Raw genomic sequence first — 16,417 nt, forward strand, 5'->3', positions numbered from 1 at the left:
CAAACGGAAAAATATTTTCTCCAGCCAAGACGATAATAATGGCAGAAGTTGTAAATCACCGTCGATTAGAATCAAAGTCATTTACAACCCTAGCTGCTAGGGCCTAGCAAGCTCAAGATCGCGACAATCGCATGCCGTTTGTGGAATTAAAGTGGCCTCTTTGTGCAACCGCGTAGAACATCGTCGCTGTATTGATAATCCCCAAAACATCCAAGAGCCCAGCTGGGAAGGGAAAATCTGAAGACTTTTGTCAAGCTCACTGAGTCGTTTCTCAGCCTGTTTTGTAGCGACCGATAGATTTTAATCGCGCGCGCCGACCTAAACACCAACTCAATAATTATAAACATCGCTCAAAACACTTCAATCAAATTCGTACTCGAGCTCTGGCAACATAGAATTTCGCGCTCGCCGGAGCGAGGAGGAAAGTAACACTGTTACAGGCTTTGAAGATGAAGGGGATTTCTGACACCTGAAAAGGGTTTTACGACTTCTGGAAAATCGACGAATATACAACAATTGATTGTTTATCAACCAAGCGGTTTTTGAAAGAATAAGTAAAAAAATTTTTTGACAAAATTTGGGTTTCAAAATTATGCATCAGCCAAAAATGCAAGGCCAACAAAAAAACAGCTGTGATGGCAATTTTGGACTCAGTAATGAGCAAATCTCGGTGGGAGCGCGAGCTCGATCAATTCGACATTTTGAGAGGGGATCTCGGTGGTAACCACTTCCTAACGGCGTGACGATCAATTTTAGGCATCGATTAGACGAGTTCCTAAAGAATAACTCTGATTTTATGGATGACCTGGGCGGCGGATGTTCTCGAGGCTAAAAATATCACGGATTTGAGGACTTTCTGTCAATCAAATAGAGTGGTTATGCTCTTACATATAATTTTGTACCCCAACATGATTGTGACTTCTTTCATGCTGAGAAATTTTAACTTGGAAATTCGAAGATGGAATATTTGAAAAAATAACATCTGTTTTCGCGTTCCTACCGCTTTATTTGAGATAATAACGTTAATCGCGTTTAGATAAAATTATTTTCAAGGGAAATATTCACGCCATCTATCAATAACAACGGATTGTCTCAGAATATAAAGCGCTTTTCGCCCATCTTTTTTCATTATAAAAAGTCAACCTTTGAGTAGAGAGACTTTTTCTATAAAAAAATGAAACTTTTTGCAGCTCTTCTTGTCTCTACCGAGGCATGGAGCCGAGGTTCTTGCTCTGACAGCGATGCTCCAGGCGAGTGCCGGACCGAATGCGACTTGACCTGGTTCGGAAGACGAGATAAAATCAACTTCAAGCAATTCGGAAAGAGCGAGAATGGATTTCTAGCGCAAGCTGCTCCTCTTAGCTGGAAAGACGCCCATCTCAGCAAAGATGGCCATTACATCGGTATGCTGAGATTCGACCGACAATTCTGCAAGCGACCAATTCTCAAGGCAATTGGAGAGGGTAAAGTAACCATTAATGTATTTGATCGAACTGATGCAAACTACGCGCTCGAAGCTCAATTTTACGAGAGACCGCTAAACAACGACCAAAATAAAGAAGCAGCTTTCGTTCAATTCCGCCGCTCTGGATATCTCAACGGAGATATGCTTTTCAAGGGCAAGGATCGATTCTTCATTGAAATGTCGAACATCGCGGACCATTTCGAACCTCTTGATCCACCAAACGAAAATGTCTCTCATGATGACTACTGGATGTGTTTCAATAATGTCGGCTTCCTTCACCAAGCTGATGTTGAGCAGGAAGACTTCAACGTTTCCGACTACACCAAGTGCGCTGCTTACACGCGATATGGCCAAGACATGACCGAAACTACTACAACTACCACCACCACAACGACAACGACGACTACCGAAACTCTTGAAGGAGGATGGGAGGTCGCCGGAGCGACGCTCAAAGACGGTCTCACCTGCGATGCACCTGGAACTCCGTGGTCACCATCTCTTCGATCATGGGACGATATGGTCACCGCGCCATGGAGCGAAGGCCGAATTGTTAACGGTGCTGTCGTTGAAGAAGGAAGCTGGCCGTGGATCGCCGGACTCAACAGCGGTGGATCTCACTGGTGCGGCGGTACCGTCATTACAAAAAATTCTGGTTCCCAATCTGATTGGGTTCTGACCGCCGCTCATTGCTGTGAGGGTTCGTCGTCTATCAAGGTCACTGTTGGCGATTGGTCCCAAGATACAGTCAGTGAGAACGAAGTTACTGTCACATCGAAGAATATAATTATGCATCCCAGCTACGATGACTGGACACTTTCCCACGACTTCTGCATGATCGAAGTGCCTAATCTCGTTGCTGCGGGAGCTGATCATCAACCTGCTTGTTTACCAGGTATACACAAAATAAATAAATAGTCGGATATATAATCATTGCAGCTCAACACGTCCAGCCACAGAGAAAGTGCTACACTGCTGGATGGGGAACAACTTCTTACGGTGGCTCTGCTTCAAGAGATCTTCAAGCTGTTGGCTTGTGGATCTTTGATCAAGCCTACTGTAATTTGACAGCGAATGCCGGAGGTCTTGACGAGTCTATGTTCTGTGCCGGTATCCCAGACTTTGACGGAGATGGAATCACTGACGGCGGAAAAGGTACGTTCAGCTTTCAATTTAAGAGCTAAAATCAATCTTAGATGCCTGCCAGGGAGACTCCGGAGGACCACTTGTCTGCGAAGAAGAAGGCCAACCAATCCTCTATGGCGTCGTTTCATGGGGATACGGATGCGCCGCCCAAAACAAACCTGGCGTCTGGGGAACCGTCGCTTACGCAATCGACTGGATCACTGATATTATGTCTGCTTAAAAAGGAAGTCGATCTGATGCTTAGATTCTAGCCGCTAGAATCTTGACTGACGGATTGAATAAAGTAAAACAACAAAATGATCAAATTGAATATTCTGTAAGGGGTCAACCTTGTTTTTATATTGAAGACCTGTTGGGAGAATCGGAAGAAACTATAATTAAATAATGGCATAAACGAATTATGCCACTAATACAGAAGAAAGTGGAATAGAGAACGCGATGACCGGTTATGGAAGGACCATGGATTATGATTGTGTTAGTTGGTTAGTAAATGGAGGTTGAGAGAATGATGAGGTCGAATTAAATAGTGTTTTGTTGCTTTTTAAATAATTTAGCTTTCTTTAAACTAGGTCGACCTGATAGAGAAATGAGCGAGGTGTGAATTATAACGAGAAATGACTTGACAGATGAAGAACAATCGTAGCAGGAGAATAGTCTGCGTAGAGGTTAGAATCGTAGCAGGAAATGTCCGTGCAGAAGGTGTGTATAAAATGACAACAGTATTTATGAAGGATAAAGAAGAGAGAGAGATAGAACACAAGGCAATCTTCATAATTAATCGGCAGCACTGCAGATTTTCTCGATACCTTCAAATGGCGTGAGATAGATCTGTGGTGAAAGATTAATTACTGAAATTGTCAAATGTACCATAAGAAGATGAGCCCTCTACGACAAAAAGTAGCAATTGTTTAATACGTTTAGATGGAAGTATTTAAGCACCAGTCGACACGAAACGGTTTACGTCGGCGATGACTAGGTGAAATGAGAGGTGACAATGGAAGAAAAAAAAGTGACCGCGGAAAAGCTCCGCGAGTCGCAGTATAAAAATAACATAAAAAAGCAGCAATCATTTGCAATATTAATATTAACAAAAACTTGGGAAGAAAATATTCTTGTGAACTCTTGATAAGAACATACGCGGGGAAGACGATAAGAAATCGGGAAGGAGAGCGTTTGGGAAGACTTGACGGGCGGGAGACAAGGAGGTCAGTTTTTGAATACATAGAGGTTTTGTAATTGCTGAGCGCGTTTTCTTTGAAGCTCGAGTCCTAAATCTTCAATAAGTTAAAATTGACAAGTGGCGGGATGTTTACCTAGGTCTATCCCAAAATTGTCGGACTTTTCTTGTTTAGCTGCAGCTTCGATTTTTGGAAAATCGACACTGGACGGAGTTGCTTGAGCTACAAAAAAGCGATGATGAATCAAGGAAGATTAGTTAGAAAATTTATACAAAAAATGGAGGCAAGCGGGTTTCCGTCACTGACTTGGCTGAGTCTGCGAGGTAGTTTGAACTGGGGAAGTATGTACAGGAGGCACAATGTGTGCATGTGGCTGCGCTATACCTTGCTGAGCGGCGAAGCAGGCGAGCGGAAGGCCGGCATTCTGCTGCAGTCCCATATTGAAGTTCGCAAGCTGGCCTAATCAAGCGTTATTATTCACGTCAGCGGATTAATTTATAATTTGAAGTGCGCGCAAATAAAAGAATAGGGAGAATATTCTTCATGTCAAACCTGTGGCGTCGGCAAATATTGGCTGGAAATTCGTTGCAGCCATATTAGGCAGCATTGTGTAGCCGCCGAGCCCTGTCATGCCTAGATGAGTGTGATGTTCCATTTCCATTTTTAATGTGATTGTACGAACCTAGCGTGCCGAGGCCCATCTGGGCCTGTGTCATGATGGGCGTGGTAGATGCGATCGGGAGCATTATCCCACCACCGGTAGATGCAGTTATCAAACTCGCATCGGCATATGGAGAGCCTGAATTATTTACTCAGCACGGTTAATTTTGATATGGAAACATATAGTAAGATGTGAGTCCTCCATGATTTCAGCGAGAACGAATGCTCGATGTGCTAAAAGTGGAAGAAGAGTCTTTACCGGTGGGGTTAGCATTAGCGACGGGGCCGGCGAAGCCAGAGTAGGAAAGATTGGGGCAACTGCCGGACTGGGGGTCTTCTTTGATTTTTGCCAAAATCACGTCCCCTGCATTGTACAGTTCCGATTTCTCGCCAGTTACAGTAATAACACGTTCCTAATTTATGAATAGAACGTAATACGCTACATTTATTCATCCTTCACGCCTTCTACAGTTTCCCCAGGGCCGAAATAATGTAAACTGTCACTTTTTACGGCGATTGAAAAGTTCAACCGTAAAAAGTAGTGTCGTACTTAAAATGTAGTACACATGAACAATGAATGGCAAATGAGTCTGTGAGCTGTTTTCAGTTGTTGTTTTTCTATTTTTTAACTTAGGTCAGTCAGTGGCACTAATTTCGAAATGAAGGATGAATAAATCGGCAATAGTGAGAGGTTCAGTAAGATTACCTGTAGGTTGATCTGCTCGGGCTTCTGGCTGAGCTGCACTTTCGCGCCCGTCGATTCCATAATGTGTTTAATAGTTGCGCCCGCTTTCCCAATAATAAGGCCAGCTGTGGTGTTTGGCACAATGATCTTAGCCTAATTCGAAATTCATGAGCAATTAATTTTCCTTCTCTATTTACCTGTTTATGTCTATCACCGTTTTGAATCGCCATATCTTTCGGAACTGGAAATTCGAATGTCTTCTCGGTCATGAATCGGTAAACATGTTTCAAAGCAGCGGCATCGCCTGTTACGAGTCCTATTCTTTCTGTAGTTCCTGAAGAAATCGATAAGCGATAATGGTAAGAGAATGATTTATGATCAAAAAAGATTTGCTGCCTATATATTTTACTATACGAAATATACAGTAAAATGCAGATGGTGATTACGTCCTGGGGCGAAGTAGATCCACCAGGACATTATCGACTTCAATTCGATAGATCATCTAATCTATACACATCATACCAAAAAAACGTATTAGTGCTGCTATTGCATTATATATGCACTACTGTCGCACACGAAAGGGTAATAATGCATGGCTGATAAGTTATGCGACATACTGTCAAAGTCATCAATGTGTTCCTAATTAGCGTGGCGCTTACCTGGGTAAAAATCCTTCGCCTTTGAAAGTTTTATGACGGCGCCAGAATCTTTTTGAAGCTGCGTGATCGTTTGTCCACATTTACCTAGAAAACAAATTTACTACTAAAAGCCGTAAACAATCGACTAAACAAACAATCGTGTAAATAAACCTAATCCGCATTAGAGTGATTGTAAATTCTTAAAATATGACAAGCCAAAACCACTTAAAATCTTACCGATTATTGATCCGGCGGCGTAGGCAGGAACCAGTATTTTCAGTAATAACGGACCAGCTTCTGTTTTCTCTCGGAGCACCAGGGATGACGCTGGAAGAAACTCATTATCATCAATAAATTCAATTTCTTGCTCAACCATTTTTCTTTTTGAAAAACAAAAGACGGAAAAAATGGTCAATTTCAAACTGCAATTTGCTTTTTGCACTTTCACTTTTCCGCCATCAAAACGCGAAAATCATAAAATTACAAAGATGCGAATTTTAATCTCCTTATTTGTTTTTGCGAATTCGCTCTAAAATTTCAAACCTCGAACAAATGGGTCCATTTTATATTCCAAAAAAGATGCAAATAAATAGGTTAAATAAAAAAGTTCTTATTGTTAGTTATTGTTCATTCTCTTGTCGGACATTATTCGGTAGCGTGCCCTGCGGCGTGTGAAAGGCCGAGAGAATGGAATACGGGGAGGGGATAAGCCGTCGGTCTCTGGGGATGACGCCACCGCTTTTACTGAGCGCAACTACCAACCTTCGGGCACACTCATGCCGGAGAATTATCTATCGACAGGCGCTGTTGCAGTTTTTCAACCTCGCGGAGTAAAAACGCAAAAAAACGAATGAAAAAAAAAATGTCTGAAACTCGAAGGAAGGCGATAGTGAGGGCGATGCTCGTGTTTTCCCCTTTCTGTTTTCTTTTGAGGAGATCCGAGATTCCGCCCCGCGGTGAGCGACCTACAAAACCAGAGCTCGCTCATTGAGCCTTTCTTTCTGGCACAAGACCAAGGGTGAGATCATCCCCTGGACCGTTACAGGCGTTGATAGATTTCTTTGAACAGATATTTTTTATGAAATCGAAAGAAAACAAAGCTAGTAACAATCTGGGATCGGCAACCTGTATAGAAAACCTGAGTCAGGTTCTGAAGGGCTCGAATAAAAAGCCGCGGCGCGGCTTTTTTAAAAAGGAAGCCGTGAAGAGACTTCGCCAGTATTTAGACAAAGATCAAAATAATAATTTTGCGAAGCCGCACAGGCGGCTTCGTACTTGAAAAAGCCGCTACGCGGCTTTTCATTGAAGCTCTTCAGAACCTGACTCAGGTTTTGTAGACAGGTTTCCGAGACCAGGTTGTAACTAGCTTTGTTTAGTTTTCATTTCATAAAAATATCTGTTCAAAGAAATATATCAACGCCTGTAACGGTCCAGGGGATGATCAAACCGCTTCAAATAGGGTTACTTACATGTTGTGCCTGAAATGTCACTCTGATGTCTCTTGGAATCCTGGTTGTCTTCCGAGCCATTGTCCGAGTATCCACAAAACTCGTTATACGTTCGTTTTCGACCTGTGCTAGTCTCTGTATGTGCTTTGATCGCGCTGTCTTTCCTCTGTGCTGCCTTAACAAGAAGTATCATAAAGCCATCAAGTTTTGGGTTAACCCAAACAAATAAATTTGTTTTTCGCTTTCGGTTTTGCTTTAATCTTCAGACAGATTTCTGAGTTTATATTTATGAGACGACTGGTCCCGTGCTGCCTGGGACGGCCATTAAGTTCAACTTGTCGTAACAAAGGTCGTAATCGTTAAGACTACATTAGGGCGTTTTTAAGGAATTCGATTGAAGAACTTCCTCCGTAGTAACTACCTGTAAGAGCTCGGCGTACTGTGTCTGTGCGTTGTGCGCCATCTGCAGTTGCTGCATGTGATTGTACTGCGCCAACATCATCTGCACTGAAGATGGAATCATCGCGTACGAGGGCCTCTTCTGTATCGAAAATGCGTCTGAAATAGAATCTAATTACTATAAACAATCATTTATGCAGCTTATCATTAATTCTATCCTCAGAGCACCTATATTTTTATAATCGCTCTTTTTCATTTTGGGTGTTTTGATGAAGATTAATGAAGACTTCGATTTTCAATTGATCAAAATTAACATTTTTATTGCGTCAAAGTATTTATTTTTTAGTTTGATTTGATTCCGGAGCTAGTCAAAACTAAAAACTTCCAAAAATTAATAGTCTCATGATTTCACGGAAGTGATTAGTCCATCTGTGAAATTTCACACCCCGCGGGGCATGGCACCCATATTTACCCGTTTCCGCACCTTTCTTCATGTTTGGCTACCTTACTTAATTCCTTTGAATTTAAACTTTCGGAATTGATTAAAGTAATGCCCGTCTTTTTCTTAGTTTTGGCTGTTTTCTGTGTCGAAAAATCTCTTTTCTTCGCAAGGAATGCTCTTTTTTTCCGTTTGAAGGGGGAAGGTCTTATCCAAGAACAAAATCTGCGAACAGGAATCTCAAAAATTGAAAATCTCGGCGGCGAATGGGAAATAAGAAATGCCCCAAATTCGTTTTTTTTTTCGCGTGATTGACTTGATCCGCCAAATTCTCTCTCCGAATGACTGATTTCTATTGACTCTCAATTCTAGAGTTACAGTACTTTTCTGTACTCTAGATTTCCGTCAAAGCGAATTTATTTATGATCTTTGTAAAAAACAGTTTGTTGATGCTTTTTAGGTTGTTTTCTTTTATTTGACAGCCTCGATTTGAGAGGAGACCTGGCTGAACCGGCAGCCAAAGCCTCCGGACTCGAGCAATAAATCCATGTCCGACATTGCCGCCTCACAAAAAGGCTACGTAACTGCCGCCATATATAACTTACAAACGAGGCCAAGTTTTCATTCACTATTTTTTTAGACTTGTAGTTGGAGCCACAGTGCGCACTGCGGACAGATTTGGCTTTCCTTTCAACATAGCCAAATTGTTTTTTCGGTCATTTACGGCTCATCAATATTCATCTTTCCCAGGCGTGTGCGAGATGCGGCCTTACGGGATGGGGCCAAAATAATGCTGCCAGGGGAACAACTGGAAGTTCGAGGAAATGACAACTTATTGACATGAAAATCAGGTGATTGCTGGTACAATAATAATTATTACAAAGTTCACTGGTGAACGTTTCATTTTCTATACGATGGGAAAATGGCCGTCCTAAAATTACCGTTGTTTTGAGAGCCCAAAATGGACATAAATTTAATTCGTCCGGGATTTTATGATACTCTCGAAAGTGATTTATTTGCTTGCTGAAGATACCATAATTATTACCTGTTTTGTTCACCGCTAATTACAGTTGTTTTTCTACCCCTCGGTTTCTCTTGTTAGTTATTATAACTTTGGCAATTGACAATTGTCTCTGTTTTTGGTTATTTTTTGCGAACTGTGGTAACAATTAGCCGCGAGATTAGCTCAAAGTGCGAGTGGACACTGGATCGATTCTGACGATGATTTTTTTTTGTCGGAAGAGTGGCCGGTGCGGACACTGTGGAACTCAGCATGTGTCCCAACGGTGGTCACGTGACGGTGTTTGTGGACGAGTGCATCCCCCGCTGAGCCTCTCTTTATCTCATTTGAATTGAGGCAACGACAATCGAGGGGGACGAGTTTTTAATGCGCATTTCAAAGTTTTCACAAGATAAGCCTTTCAACCCGGCCCACATTCAAGCGGTATTAATTTTGCAGCGTATATAGATTCTGTCGCTAAATTAGCTGGCGAAGAAAGGCTCTATAAATGATTTCCTGTCAGCGGCGATTAGCGGCCTGCATAAATGATGATCTTGCGTCAGTTTAATTTTCCAAATTGCAACTTGTTCTTCAATAACCCCAAAATTGAAATCAAGGAAGACTTTCCGTACTTACAATAATGAGGAAAGGCTTTTCCCTTTTTGCTCTCTCGTTACTCGGTTATTCTCTCTGTATGATTCAATTGGCAAAAACCTGAATTATTCACACGACCTTACTTTTATCGTTCGCCTCGGACAATATTCACAAATTGCTGCCATGACGCATATAACGATTGATAAAGTCACTAATCATCTCATACTCTTTGTGAGGAACCCCCACTGCGTCTTTCAGACCTGCGATTCGACCAAATTGCTGCTGATATCAGTGATTTTGCAATAAAGCGACAAAGAAGCGGATTTGAAAATCGTGGGCATGAATTTTTATTCACTGAATATTTATGATCTTGAAGGAAATTTTGCACATTAAACATCAACTTTTCGGCGTTTCTCCTTTTTCTGCTTCTTGCTCTTTTTCGAGTCTTTGTCCTTTGACTTTTTCCTCTTTGGCGAAGATTCCCTGAATTCATTCATCATCCACTGTAATTTTCAAAACGCGTACCTTTCTGGCGAGCCAGCATACGAAACCTTCCTTATGTGAGTATCTTCTCTTCTCGATGATTTCTTGGAGTCCTTGGACTTTTTAGACTTCTTCTCTTTCTTATCTTTCGACCTTCAAAATACGGTAAAATGTGGTTAATCGGTGGTCCTTTACTTCTTTCTTTTGAGCGGTTTAATTTCGTATCCGTCGGAGGCGTCCGATTGTGAATTTGACCTAGAAATGACCGTGCGCAGGTCGGGTAGTTTGACATCAGCCATCAGCTCGGCATCTTCGCCGACGTTGATTTCAAGTTGATCTGATTTTTCTGTGTTGTTGTCGTCCATGTCCATATCCATTACCTAAACAGCCAGTTTGCACGAAGTCTAGGGGTGTCCCTTCTTACTTGGTGAGTAATGTCATCAGCAGTTTCGGGCGAATGAGCTCCATTGGTTTTCTCTGTATCGACAGGCTTCCATTTGCATGCATCGATGAGCTCAGGTCCAGACGATGGCTTCTCGTCTTCGGGAGAATCTGGCGCTTTCTCGCTCGCTTCATTTGACGTCGCTTCTCCCTCCTGCTCGGTTTTGGAATCATCAGACTTCTCCGGGCCAAGGCTTTTTCGCTATAATGACAGTTAAACTTCAGCGTCCTAGAAAGCTGTTTGATTTTTAAGCTACAAATACTAACCACTGGAAAATGTTCCAGATTTTATGCTCTTACGGATTAAGTTTGGGATTATTTTACTTGGAATTTTTGGCCCTCTGCGGGACTCTTTTTTTTGTAAATAAAAATTACGCGGGGATTTTTCTTTTTCTTGATCCCATCTTTTATTGGGTGTTTATTTTGAACTGAGCAGTATAACGAAGGCAATGTTGAAGAAATGAATGGCAAGGTGATGTAAAGCATACAGAGAGAGAAACTGTGGAACGAGTAGGAAATGTACAATTTGAGGGAGAGTGATTGCGTTTGATTGCGGGTCACGTGGTGTGACGGTTTATTAAAATATCTTATTGGAAATTGAGGAAGTTGGAACTCATGGGAGTGTTTCAACGATTGGCGAGGCAGTTTTTAATAAATAATAATTGATAATAATATCTGCGTTTATATAATGGCAATAATCATGGACGTCGAAATAAAAATAGCAAAAGAAGATTGCATCAGAAGGGAAAACAAATAAATTTAGCGCACCTTATTGATGAGATTGTCCTCTGCATCGTCTTCCGATGATCGCTTCCGCTTGTTTCGCACTGGGCTGCTTTCAGAAGACGCGTTTGACCCTTGTTCCTCTTGAATAGGCGAAGGAGGTTTCGACAGTTCCTCTTCAGACTTTTCAGGGAGAGCTTTTTCGACGGATTTTGATTTGGATTTCGTCCGAGACTTGCGTTTCCGAGAATGACGCTCTCCAGATCGGGAGCGTGTTCGATCTCGTCGATGCTTTTTCTCTTTCTTTTCCTTTTTCTCCTTTTTGGACTTCTTAGATTTCTTATGCTCCTCGGGCCTAGATTTTTGTAAGAAAAAGCAAGATATTTGAATCTTACTTGGGCGAGTCTGAGCGTTCCCCAGAGTCAGCTTCTTTGTCGGGAGTTCTTGATCTACCGCGTTGTTCCTAAAGGAAGGTAGATATTATTAAGTTTTTACCGAAAATTACCTTTCGATCAGGTGTAACCGATCGTCTCCTTGGCGATCTGGAACGAGAGCGACTTCTTGACTTGCTTCGAGATCTGCGCCGCTTTGATCTGTCTCTTGATTTGCTTCTGCTCCGACTTCTATGTCGTCGACTTCGATCTCGGCCACGATCTCGCGAGGACGAGCGGTCTCTTCTTCGATCTCTCCCCGAACGTCGGCTTCTGTCTCCGCTTCGGCTTCGACTCCGGTCCCGGCTGCGATCTCGACTACGATCCCGGCTTCGGCTTCTATCTCGGCTTCGACCCCTTTTCTCACGGGATCTTGAACGCGATCGGTTCTTCCAATAGCTGCGATAACGATGACGGTCTCTGGATTTCGAGCGTGAGCGGGCTCGTCTAATTTCTCCAGTTGTTCCTGGTGGCGGAACATTCATTCCTGGCATTGGATAATTCCATGGCATGCCTAAAATCAGGTAAAAAGAAGAAAATCAGACGATGTTTACCTGGTGGAACGCCCGGAAAGCCTGGGAAACCGAATGGGGGCATTCCTGGCATCATTGGCGGCATACCCGGCATCATCGGTGGCATTCCTGGCGGCATGGGTGGCACTATTGAAGAGATTTTGAGAATATATTCAAGCTTATTTTTAACTCACTTGTTGGCGCATCCGTTGTGGCAGTAGGAGGGGGAACACCAGGCGGTGGAATTGGAGGGGGAGCTGTTATGCTCGGGGCAGTTATCTAGAAAGACGGTCATTTACGCATATTGAAAAGACGCAACCTGGTTTGCAGCAGGAGGAGGGACGTTTGGTGGAGGAACAGTAGTGTTCATCCCTGGAGGAGGGACAGACGGGTTCATCGGCGGCATTGCCTAGTCAAAGTAGGGTGATTGACATAAATACAAGAGGCATACCTGACTTGTCGGCGGTGGAACAGGAGGGAACATCGGAGGAGGAACAGACATGGTAGGTGCTGCGGCAGCAGGTGCAGTAACGGACGGACTTGACTCAACTTTAACTAGGGTTACAGGCTCTGTCTTTGCCGTCACAGTATATCCGGAAGAGAGTGGGTTAGACTCTGTATTTCCAGCTTTGTGGACGGCTCCGTAGCCGCCGTATTCAATTTTTCTAGGTGCAGCAGCGGGCTTCTTTTGAACTGCTGAAGGCCAGATCTGTCCCTTTCGTCGGTAGTCATTTCGATTCCTCAATAATTATAAAATGGCGAAATCACCAAAAAAATTACTTGAATTGAATAACTTCGTCTTTGACAATCTTGTCTTCCAGCATTTCAACAGGCTTCAGTTGTTTCTTGCATTTTGGACATAAGCTGTCATCCGAGTCGAGTAGCTTCTGAGTAATACAGTTATTGCAGTACGTTGTTGAGCAGCAGGGTGTTTTCCTCGCGTCTTGTATCAATTCATTGCAAATTGGGCAGCAAAGTTCGTCTGGAACTTGCTCTTGATCATCTTCATTCTCTTTTTTGAGTGGAGGAAGGAAGGGAGGTCGCTCCTTCTTCGGGTCAAGGTACGCTTGTTTTTCAAGCTTGGTAACAACATAAACTCCGGGGGATTCAAGCTTGGCGCCGGGATCAGTTGCACTAGCTTTGACGAAGCTTGAACGAGGAATGCCAGTTGGAGCGCGCATTGGCTTGTCCATCTTCTTTGGCATTGGGCATTGATTGGGATAGTGCCCCTGGCCTTGGCACTTGTAACAGCGAAGATAGCTTGGAGCTGGCTGGTCGGATTTGTAACCACGGCCTTTTCCCTTCCAACGATGCTCATCGTAGCCGAGAGAAGACTGCTTGATGACAGCATCCATCAGATCTTCTTCTTTCGCCTGAGAGCTCATTTCCGCTAGATTCGCATGATTCATCAGCTCTTCTTTAGATACAGTAGGCTTAGTCGTCTTTTTGACAGCATAAGTTTGGCCACCTTGGTTGGCCAAACGAGAGGCACCAAGTGGAGTACGCCTGACTTGAACTGACGAGTTTTTGGGTATCTGCTCGTTTAGATTTCTGTACTCTTCTCTAGTTTGAGCATTGGAGATTGACAGATCATTTTCGGTTGGCTTTAGCTGCTCCTTTTCCATGATCTCGCGCTATAATGGTCATGTTAGATCGATTTCAGAAAAGGCTCCTTACCTTGAGATCCGCAAGAGATATACTGAGGCCATTGAATTGGACGGTGTGATATCTCGCAGAAGCGGAGAATTTGTAGTGGATAGAAGACATTTTTCAAGGCTTCTCTGCAAAAATTATCTATTGCTGTTATTTTTTGCTCATTTCGATAATCAAATCTAAATAGGGAAAAAGGTAAAGGGGTAATTATTTTCTCGAAAAAGGGAAAAGGAATTATCATTATTTATTATATTTCGGATGAGCCATCGCTGGCACACTCTTATTCGCCTGTTTTGATAGCTGGATTCTCTTACGCTCATGCGCAGATGCTGTATTTTGAAGTCTGTGAGCATCGTGCGGATCGAAAACATAACGAGGCTGCGATAAACGCTTTGAAAAAGAATGATGCCTTCGCCTTCTCGCTCCGCGCAGAGTAAATTATAGAGTGAACAGGCATTTAGAGAGTTTGAAACTTCAACGGGGATGCCTCTTCGTTTAAATTCGTCGGTTAACTCTGTCGGCAGTCGTTCAAAATTGTCACCAGTGCCGACAACGACAAGGAAAACACTTGGAAAGACCATTGTTGCGGGAATAAAATGCTCAAATCGCCAATCTTGGACATTTTCCGGAGGTCGCCAGGATAAAACGAGATCTCGCATGCACATTAGATCTCCTTTGACGGTATAAATGTGTCCTCCTGCAGCATTTACAAGTGTGGAGTTTTCGTCGATGTTTGTGATTGTGACCATGCCTCTATATCTTTCACTGAAAGTTATCTCATTATCGTGGAAAGGAATGTAGAAAACTTGCCTTAGAGACGAAATAGTGGCAGTAGTCCTTCCATAAGAAGCGTCCTGCTCATGTGGCTCCAGATCTGGATCGTCGTCTGGATGTCTCGGGGCCGTTCTCTTTGTTTAAAAATTCCAAGTAAGCGTAAATAAAAATTATCGATTGACTAACCATGCGAAGGTCTAATTGGTCCTGAAGATCAATTTCTTGCTGGACGCCCGGGTCAGCGTGGTCACGCAGCATTTGATTTTCGCTTTTCATTTGATTTATTTCTGCCTGCGAAAAATATATGAACATGAAAAAGGGGGAAGTAAAGAAAAACCTGCGCAACTTTACTTCTGGCTTCATGGTTCTCTGCTTGCGGGATATACGTATTTCTCAATCTTTGGCTTAGAACCGGCGTTCGAGTAAGCGCCCTTCGCAGCATATTGCTTTTTATTCAATTATGCCGATTTCTGAAGAACGAGATCGTAAGAAGGGAAAATGTACACTAGGGCAGGTCATTGTTGATTCATTCCGGATTGGGTAATCTACGGAAAACAGCTGGCCATTTCGAGCCTTCGTTTCGGGTCACTTTCTTTCCTTCTTCCGTCGCTTCGAACATGGTTTTGAAGCAAATGTCCTCTTTGAGGTCTTCGTCCGGGATTCGTTCGAAAAGAGGGTGGTTCGTCAAGCAGTCAACCATCCATCTACAAAACGAGTATTCTCCGTATTTCAACGCTAGAACTTACAAATGAAGATCTTCGACATCCGTGTTCGTGTAAATCCTGCCTTCTGGCTTGAGCAAATAAGCGTATTCAGATAACAGCGTGTCCGAGACAATTCTCCACTTGTGCTTTTTCTCCTTGAAATGAGGATCTGGGAAGAGGAAGAAAATCGTCGACAACTGCCCCTTTTCGAAGAAATTCGGAAGATGCTTCATCGCATTCGTTCTGATACAGCCGAGATTTGAAAAGTCCTCCGCTTCTGGTGCTTTTTCTACTTTTGCGTTGTGCTGCAGCGCTTTGATACGGTCTTTTACGTAGTCAGAAACCTTTTAGCAAAATTAAAAACTGAGGCGGAAGATTTTGTGCCTTACCTTTACACGAATTTCTAATCCGCAGAGAAGATCTTCTGGAAAATGCTTTGCTAGCTATAATTTCGATTATAGAGGAAAAATCGAAGAGAATCTACCTGAATAAGAAGCCCTCCATAGCCGCATCCAATATCAAGAATTCTTACTTGACGATTTCTTCTGTCTGGGTAAACAGTATCCCAGTACTCTTCATTCGGACACGGAGGATAATCGAAGGTATGATGAGCCAGAGGATTCGAATGCGCTCGCTGCCGGTAGAATCGCTTTTGAGGGAGCTGGATCAATTTTGCCTCGCTTCCTGCACTTTGACTTTCCATTCTGAGAATGATTTATGCAAAACTTTGACGAATTCATGGACGTTTTATAATAGGATTTTTCATTGATAGGCTGTATTTCCTTGACACTCCAGAGTTTCTTAGACATAAGAAACCTTAGGAATCATTTTACGAAGTCATTAAAATTGGTAAATAATATTTATTTTAACAGTAATAAAAGCATGCAAAACGTCTCTCTGATCACACTTTCAGTGAATCATTTTAGAAATTTATAAAGAAAAAGACATTTGTTCAGCAGATTCTTTGGGAGAAAAACATGTTTTCGTGTTGGAATCTTCTCGAAGCTGTCTTGCAGCCTTGGTGGCGGTGCAAAATTGTCTCTTTGG

The 16,417-nt window shown here is 42.8% G+C and overlaps 5 protein-coding genes across 10 annotated transcripts; 1 reads left to right on the forward strand and 4 right to left on the reverse strand.

The window, feature by feature from the left end:
* Nucleotides 1–1,149: 1,149 nt before the first annotated feature.
* Nucleotides 1,150–2,892, forward strand: LOC145696283 (uncharacterized). Its single transcript, XM_081773286.1, has 3 exons — nucleotides 1,150–2,357; nucleotides 2,402–2,617; nucleotides 2,659–2,892. Exons 1-3 carry the CDS (start codon nucleotides 1,175–1,177, stop codon nucleotides 2,826–2,828), a joined length of 1,569 nt encoding a protein of 522 aa, XP_081629412.1. The 5' UTR covers nucleotides 1,150–1,174; the 3' UTR covers nucleotides 2,829–2,892.
* A 21-nt stretch (nucleotides 2,893–2,913) lies between these two features.
* On the reverse strand, nucleotides 2,914–9,222 carry LOC145696284 (RNA-binding protein Nova-2-like). 6 transcript variants are annotated; one of them, XM_081773292.1, is made up of 13 exons: nucleotides 9,101–9,222; nucleotides 7,639–7,775; nucleotides 7,239–7,392; nucleotides 6,007–6,096; nucleotides 5,791–5,874; nucleotides 5,329–5,465; nucleotides 5,153–5,284; nucleotides 4,706–4,859; nucleotides 4,469–4,585; nucleotides 4,339–4,419; nucleotides 4,171–4,245; nucleotides 3,922–4,008; nucleotides 2,914–3,882 (listed from the first exon to the last, which is right to left on the reverse strand). In XM_081773292.1, exons 2-13 carry the CDS (start codon nucleotides 7,738–7,740, stop codon nucleotides 3,815–3,817), a joined length of 1,281 nt encoding a protein of 426 aa, XP_081629418.1. In that variant the 5' UTR covers nucleotides 7,741–7,775; nucleotides 9,101–9,222; the 3' UTR covers nucleotides 2,914–3,814. The 6 variants fall into 6 exon arrangements, with proteins under 6 accessions (XP_081629418.1, XP_081629415.1, XP_081629413.1 ...); XM_081773289.1 differs by lacking the exon at nucleotides 9,101–9,222 and adding an exon at nucleotides 8,089–8,262 and having other exon boundaries at nucleotides 2,914–3,876; XM_081773287.1 differs by lacking the exon at nucleotides 9,101–9,222 and adding an exon at nucleotides 8,089–8,262.
* A 756-nt stretch (nucleotides 9,223–9,978) lies between these two features.
* LOC145700261 (uncharacterized) lies at nucleotides 9,979–14,056 on the reverse strand. The gene is made up of 13 exons (XM_081777509.1): nucleotides 13,917–14,056; nucleotides 13,020–13,873; nucleotides 12,691–12,979; nucleotides 12,559–12,648; nucleotides 12,434–12,518; nucleotides 12,282–12,386; nucleotides 11,802–12,241; nucleotides 11,692–11,759; nucleotides 11,342–11,651; nucleotides 10,557–10,775; nucleotides 10,328–10,512; nucleotides 10,175–10,285; nucleotides 9,979–10,132 (listed from the first exon to the last, which is right to left on the reverse strand). The coding sequence occupies exons 1-13, from the start codon at nucleotides 14,004–14,006 to the stop codon at nucleotides 10,039–10,041; spliced, it is 2,940 nt and encodes a 979-aa protein (XP_081633635.1). The 5' UTR covers nucleotides 14,007–14,056; the 3' UTR covers nucleotides 9,979–10,038.
* A 15-nt stretch (nucleotides 14,057–14,071) lies between these two features.
* On the reverse strand, nucleotides 14,072–15,139 carry LOC145700263 (uncharacterized). The gene is made up of 4 exons (XM_081777513.1): nucleotides 15,004–15,139; nucleotides 14,853–14,957; nucleotides 14,703–14,800; nucleotides 14,072–14,657 (listed from the first exon to the last, which is right to left on the reverse strand). Exons 1-4 carry the CDS (start codon nucleotides 15,106–15,108, stop codon nucleotides 14,072–14,074), a joined length of 894 nt encoding a protein of 297 aa, XP_081633639.1. The 5' UTR covers nucleotides 15,109–15,139.
* Nucleotides 15,066–16,099, reverse strand: LOC145700264 (tRNA (guanine-N(7)-)-methyltransferase-like). The gene is made up of 4 exons (XM_081777514.1): nucleotides 15,855–16,099; nucleotides 15,760–15,813; nucleotides 15,413–15,714; nucleotides 15,066–15,370 (listed from the first exon to the last, which is right to left on the reverse strand). The coding sequence occupies exons 1-4, from the start codon at nucleotides 16,071–16,073 to the stop codon at nucleotides 15,193–15,195; spliced, it is 753 nt and encodes a 250-aa protein (XP_081633640.1). The 5' UTR covers nucleotides 16,074–16,099; the 3' UTR covers nucleotides 15,066–15,192.
* Between the last annotated feature and the right edge of the window lie 318 nt (nucleotides 16,100–16,417).

Source organism: Oikopleura dioica, chromosome 2 (assembly GCF_907165135.1).
Source record: "Oikopleura dioica chromosome 2, OKI2018_I68_1.0, whole genome shotgun sequence".
Classification (NCBI taxonomy): domain Eukaryota; kingdom Metazoa; phylum Chordata; class Appendicularia; order Copelata; family Oikopleuridae; genus Oikopleura; species Oikopleura dioica.

Coding starts and splice junctions, on each gene's coding strand:
- LOC145700264 (XM_081777514.1), bottom strand. CDS start 16,073: ATGGAAAGTCAAAGTGCAGGAAGCGAGGCAAAATTGATCCAGCTCCCT. Junction 15,715..15,759: donor GATTAGAAATTCGTGTAAAG/GTAAGGCACAAA, acceptor TTTTGCTAAAAG/GTTTCTGACTACGTAAAAGA. Junction 15,371..15,412: donor GATGTCGAAGATCTTCATTT/GTAAGTTCTAGC, acceptor CTCGTTTTGTAG/ATGGATGGTTGACTGCTTGA.
- LOC145696283 (XM_081773286.1), top strand. CDS start 1,175: ATGAAACTTTTTGCAGCTCTTCTTGTCTCTACCGAGGCATGGAGCCGA. Junction 2,358..2,401: donor TCAACCTGCTTGTTTACCAG/GTATACACAAAA, acceptor TAATCATTGCAG/CTCAACACGTCCAGCCACAG. Junction 2,618..2,658: donor AATCACTGACGGCGGAAAAG/GTACGTTCAGCT, acceptor AATCAATCTTAG/ATGCCTGCCAGGGAGACTCC.
- LOC145696284 (XM_081773287.1), bottom strand. CDS start 8,110: ATGAAGAAAGGTGCGGAAACGG. Junction 6,097..7,238: donor TGACATTTCAGGCACAACAT/GTAAGTAACCCT, acceptor AGTTTCTTCCAG/CGTCATCCCTGGTGCTCCGA. Junction 5,875..6,006: donor CGCCGCCGGATCAATAATCG/GTAAGATTTTAA, acceptor TTTGTTTTCTAG/GTAAATGTGGACAAACGATC.
- LOC145700261 (XM_081777509.1), bottom strand. CDS start 14,006: ATGTCTTCTATCCACTACAAATTCTCCGCTTCTGCGAGATATCACACC. Junction 12,649..12,690: donor TTCCACCGCCGACAAGTCAG/GTATGCCTCTTG, acceptor TACTTTGACTAG/GCAATGCCGCCGATGAACCC. Junction 12,242..12,281: donor CTTTCCGGGCGTTCCACCAG/GTAAACATCGTC, acceptor ACCTGATTTTAG/GCATGCCATGGAATTATCCA.
- LOC145700263 (XM_081777513.1), bottom strand. CDS start 15,108: ATGCTGCGAAGGGCGCTTACTCGAACGCCGGTTCTAAGCCAAAGATTG. Junction 14,958..15,003: donor CCAGAAGTAAAGTTGCGCAG/GTTTTTCTTTAC, acceptor TATTTTTCGCAG/GCAGAAATAAATCAAATGAA. Junction 14,658..14,702: donor GCCACTATTTCGTCTCTAAG/GCAAGTTTTCTA, acceptor GATAACTTTCAG/TGAAAGATATAGAGGCATGG.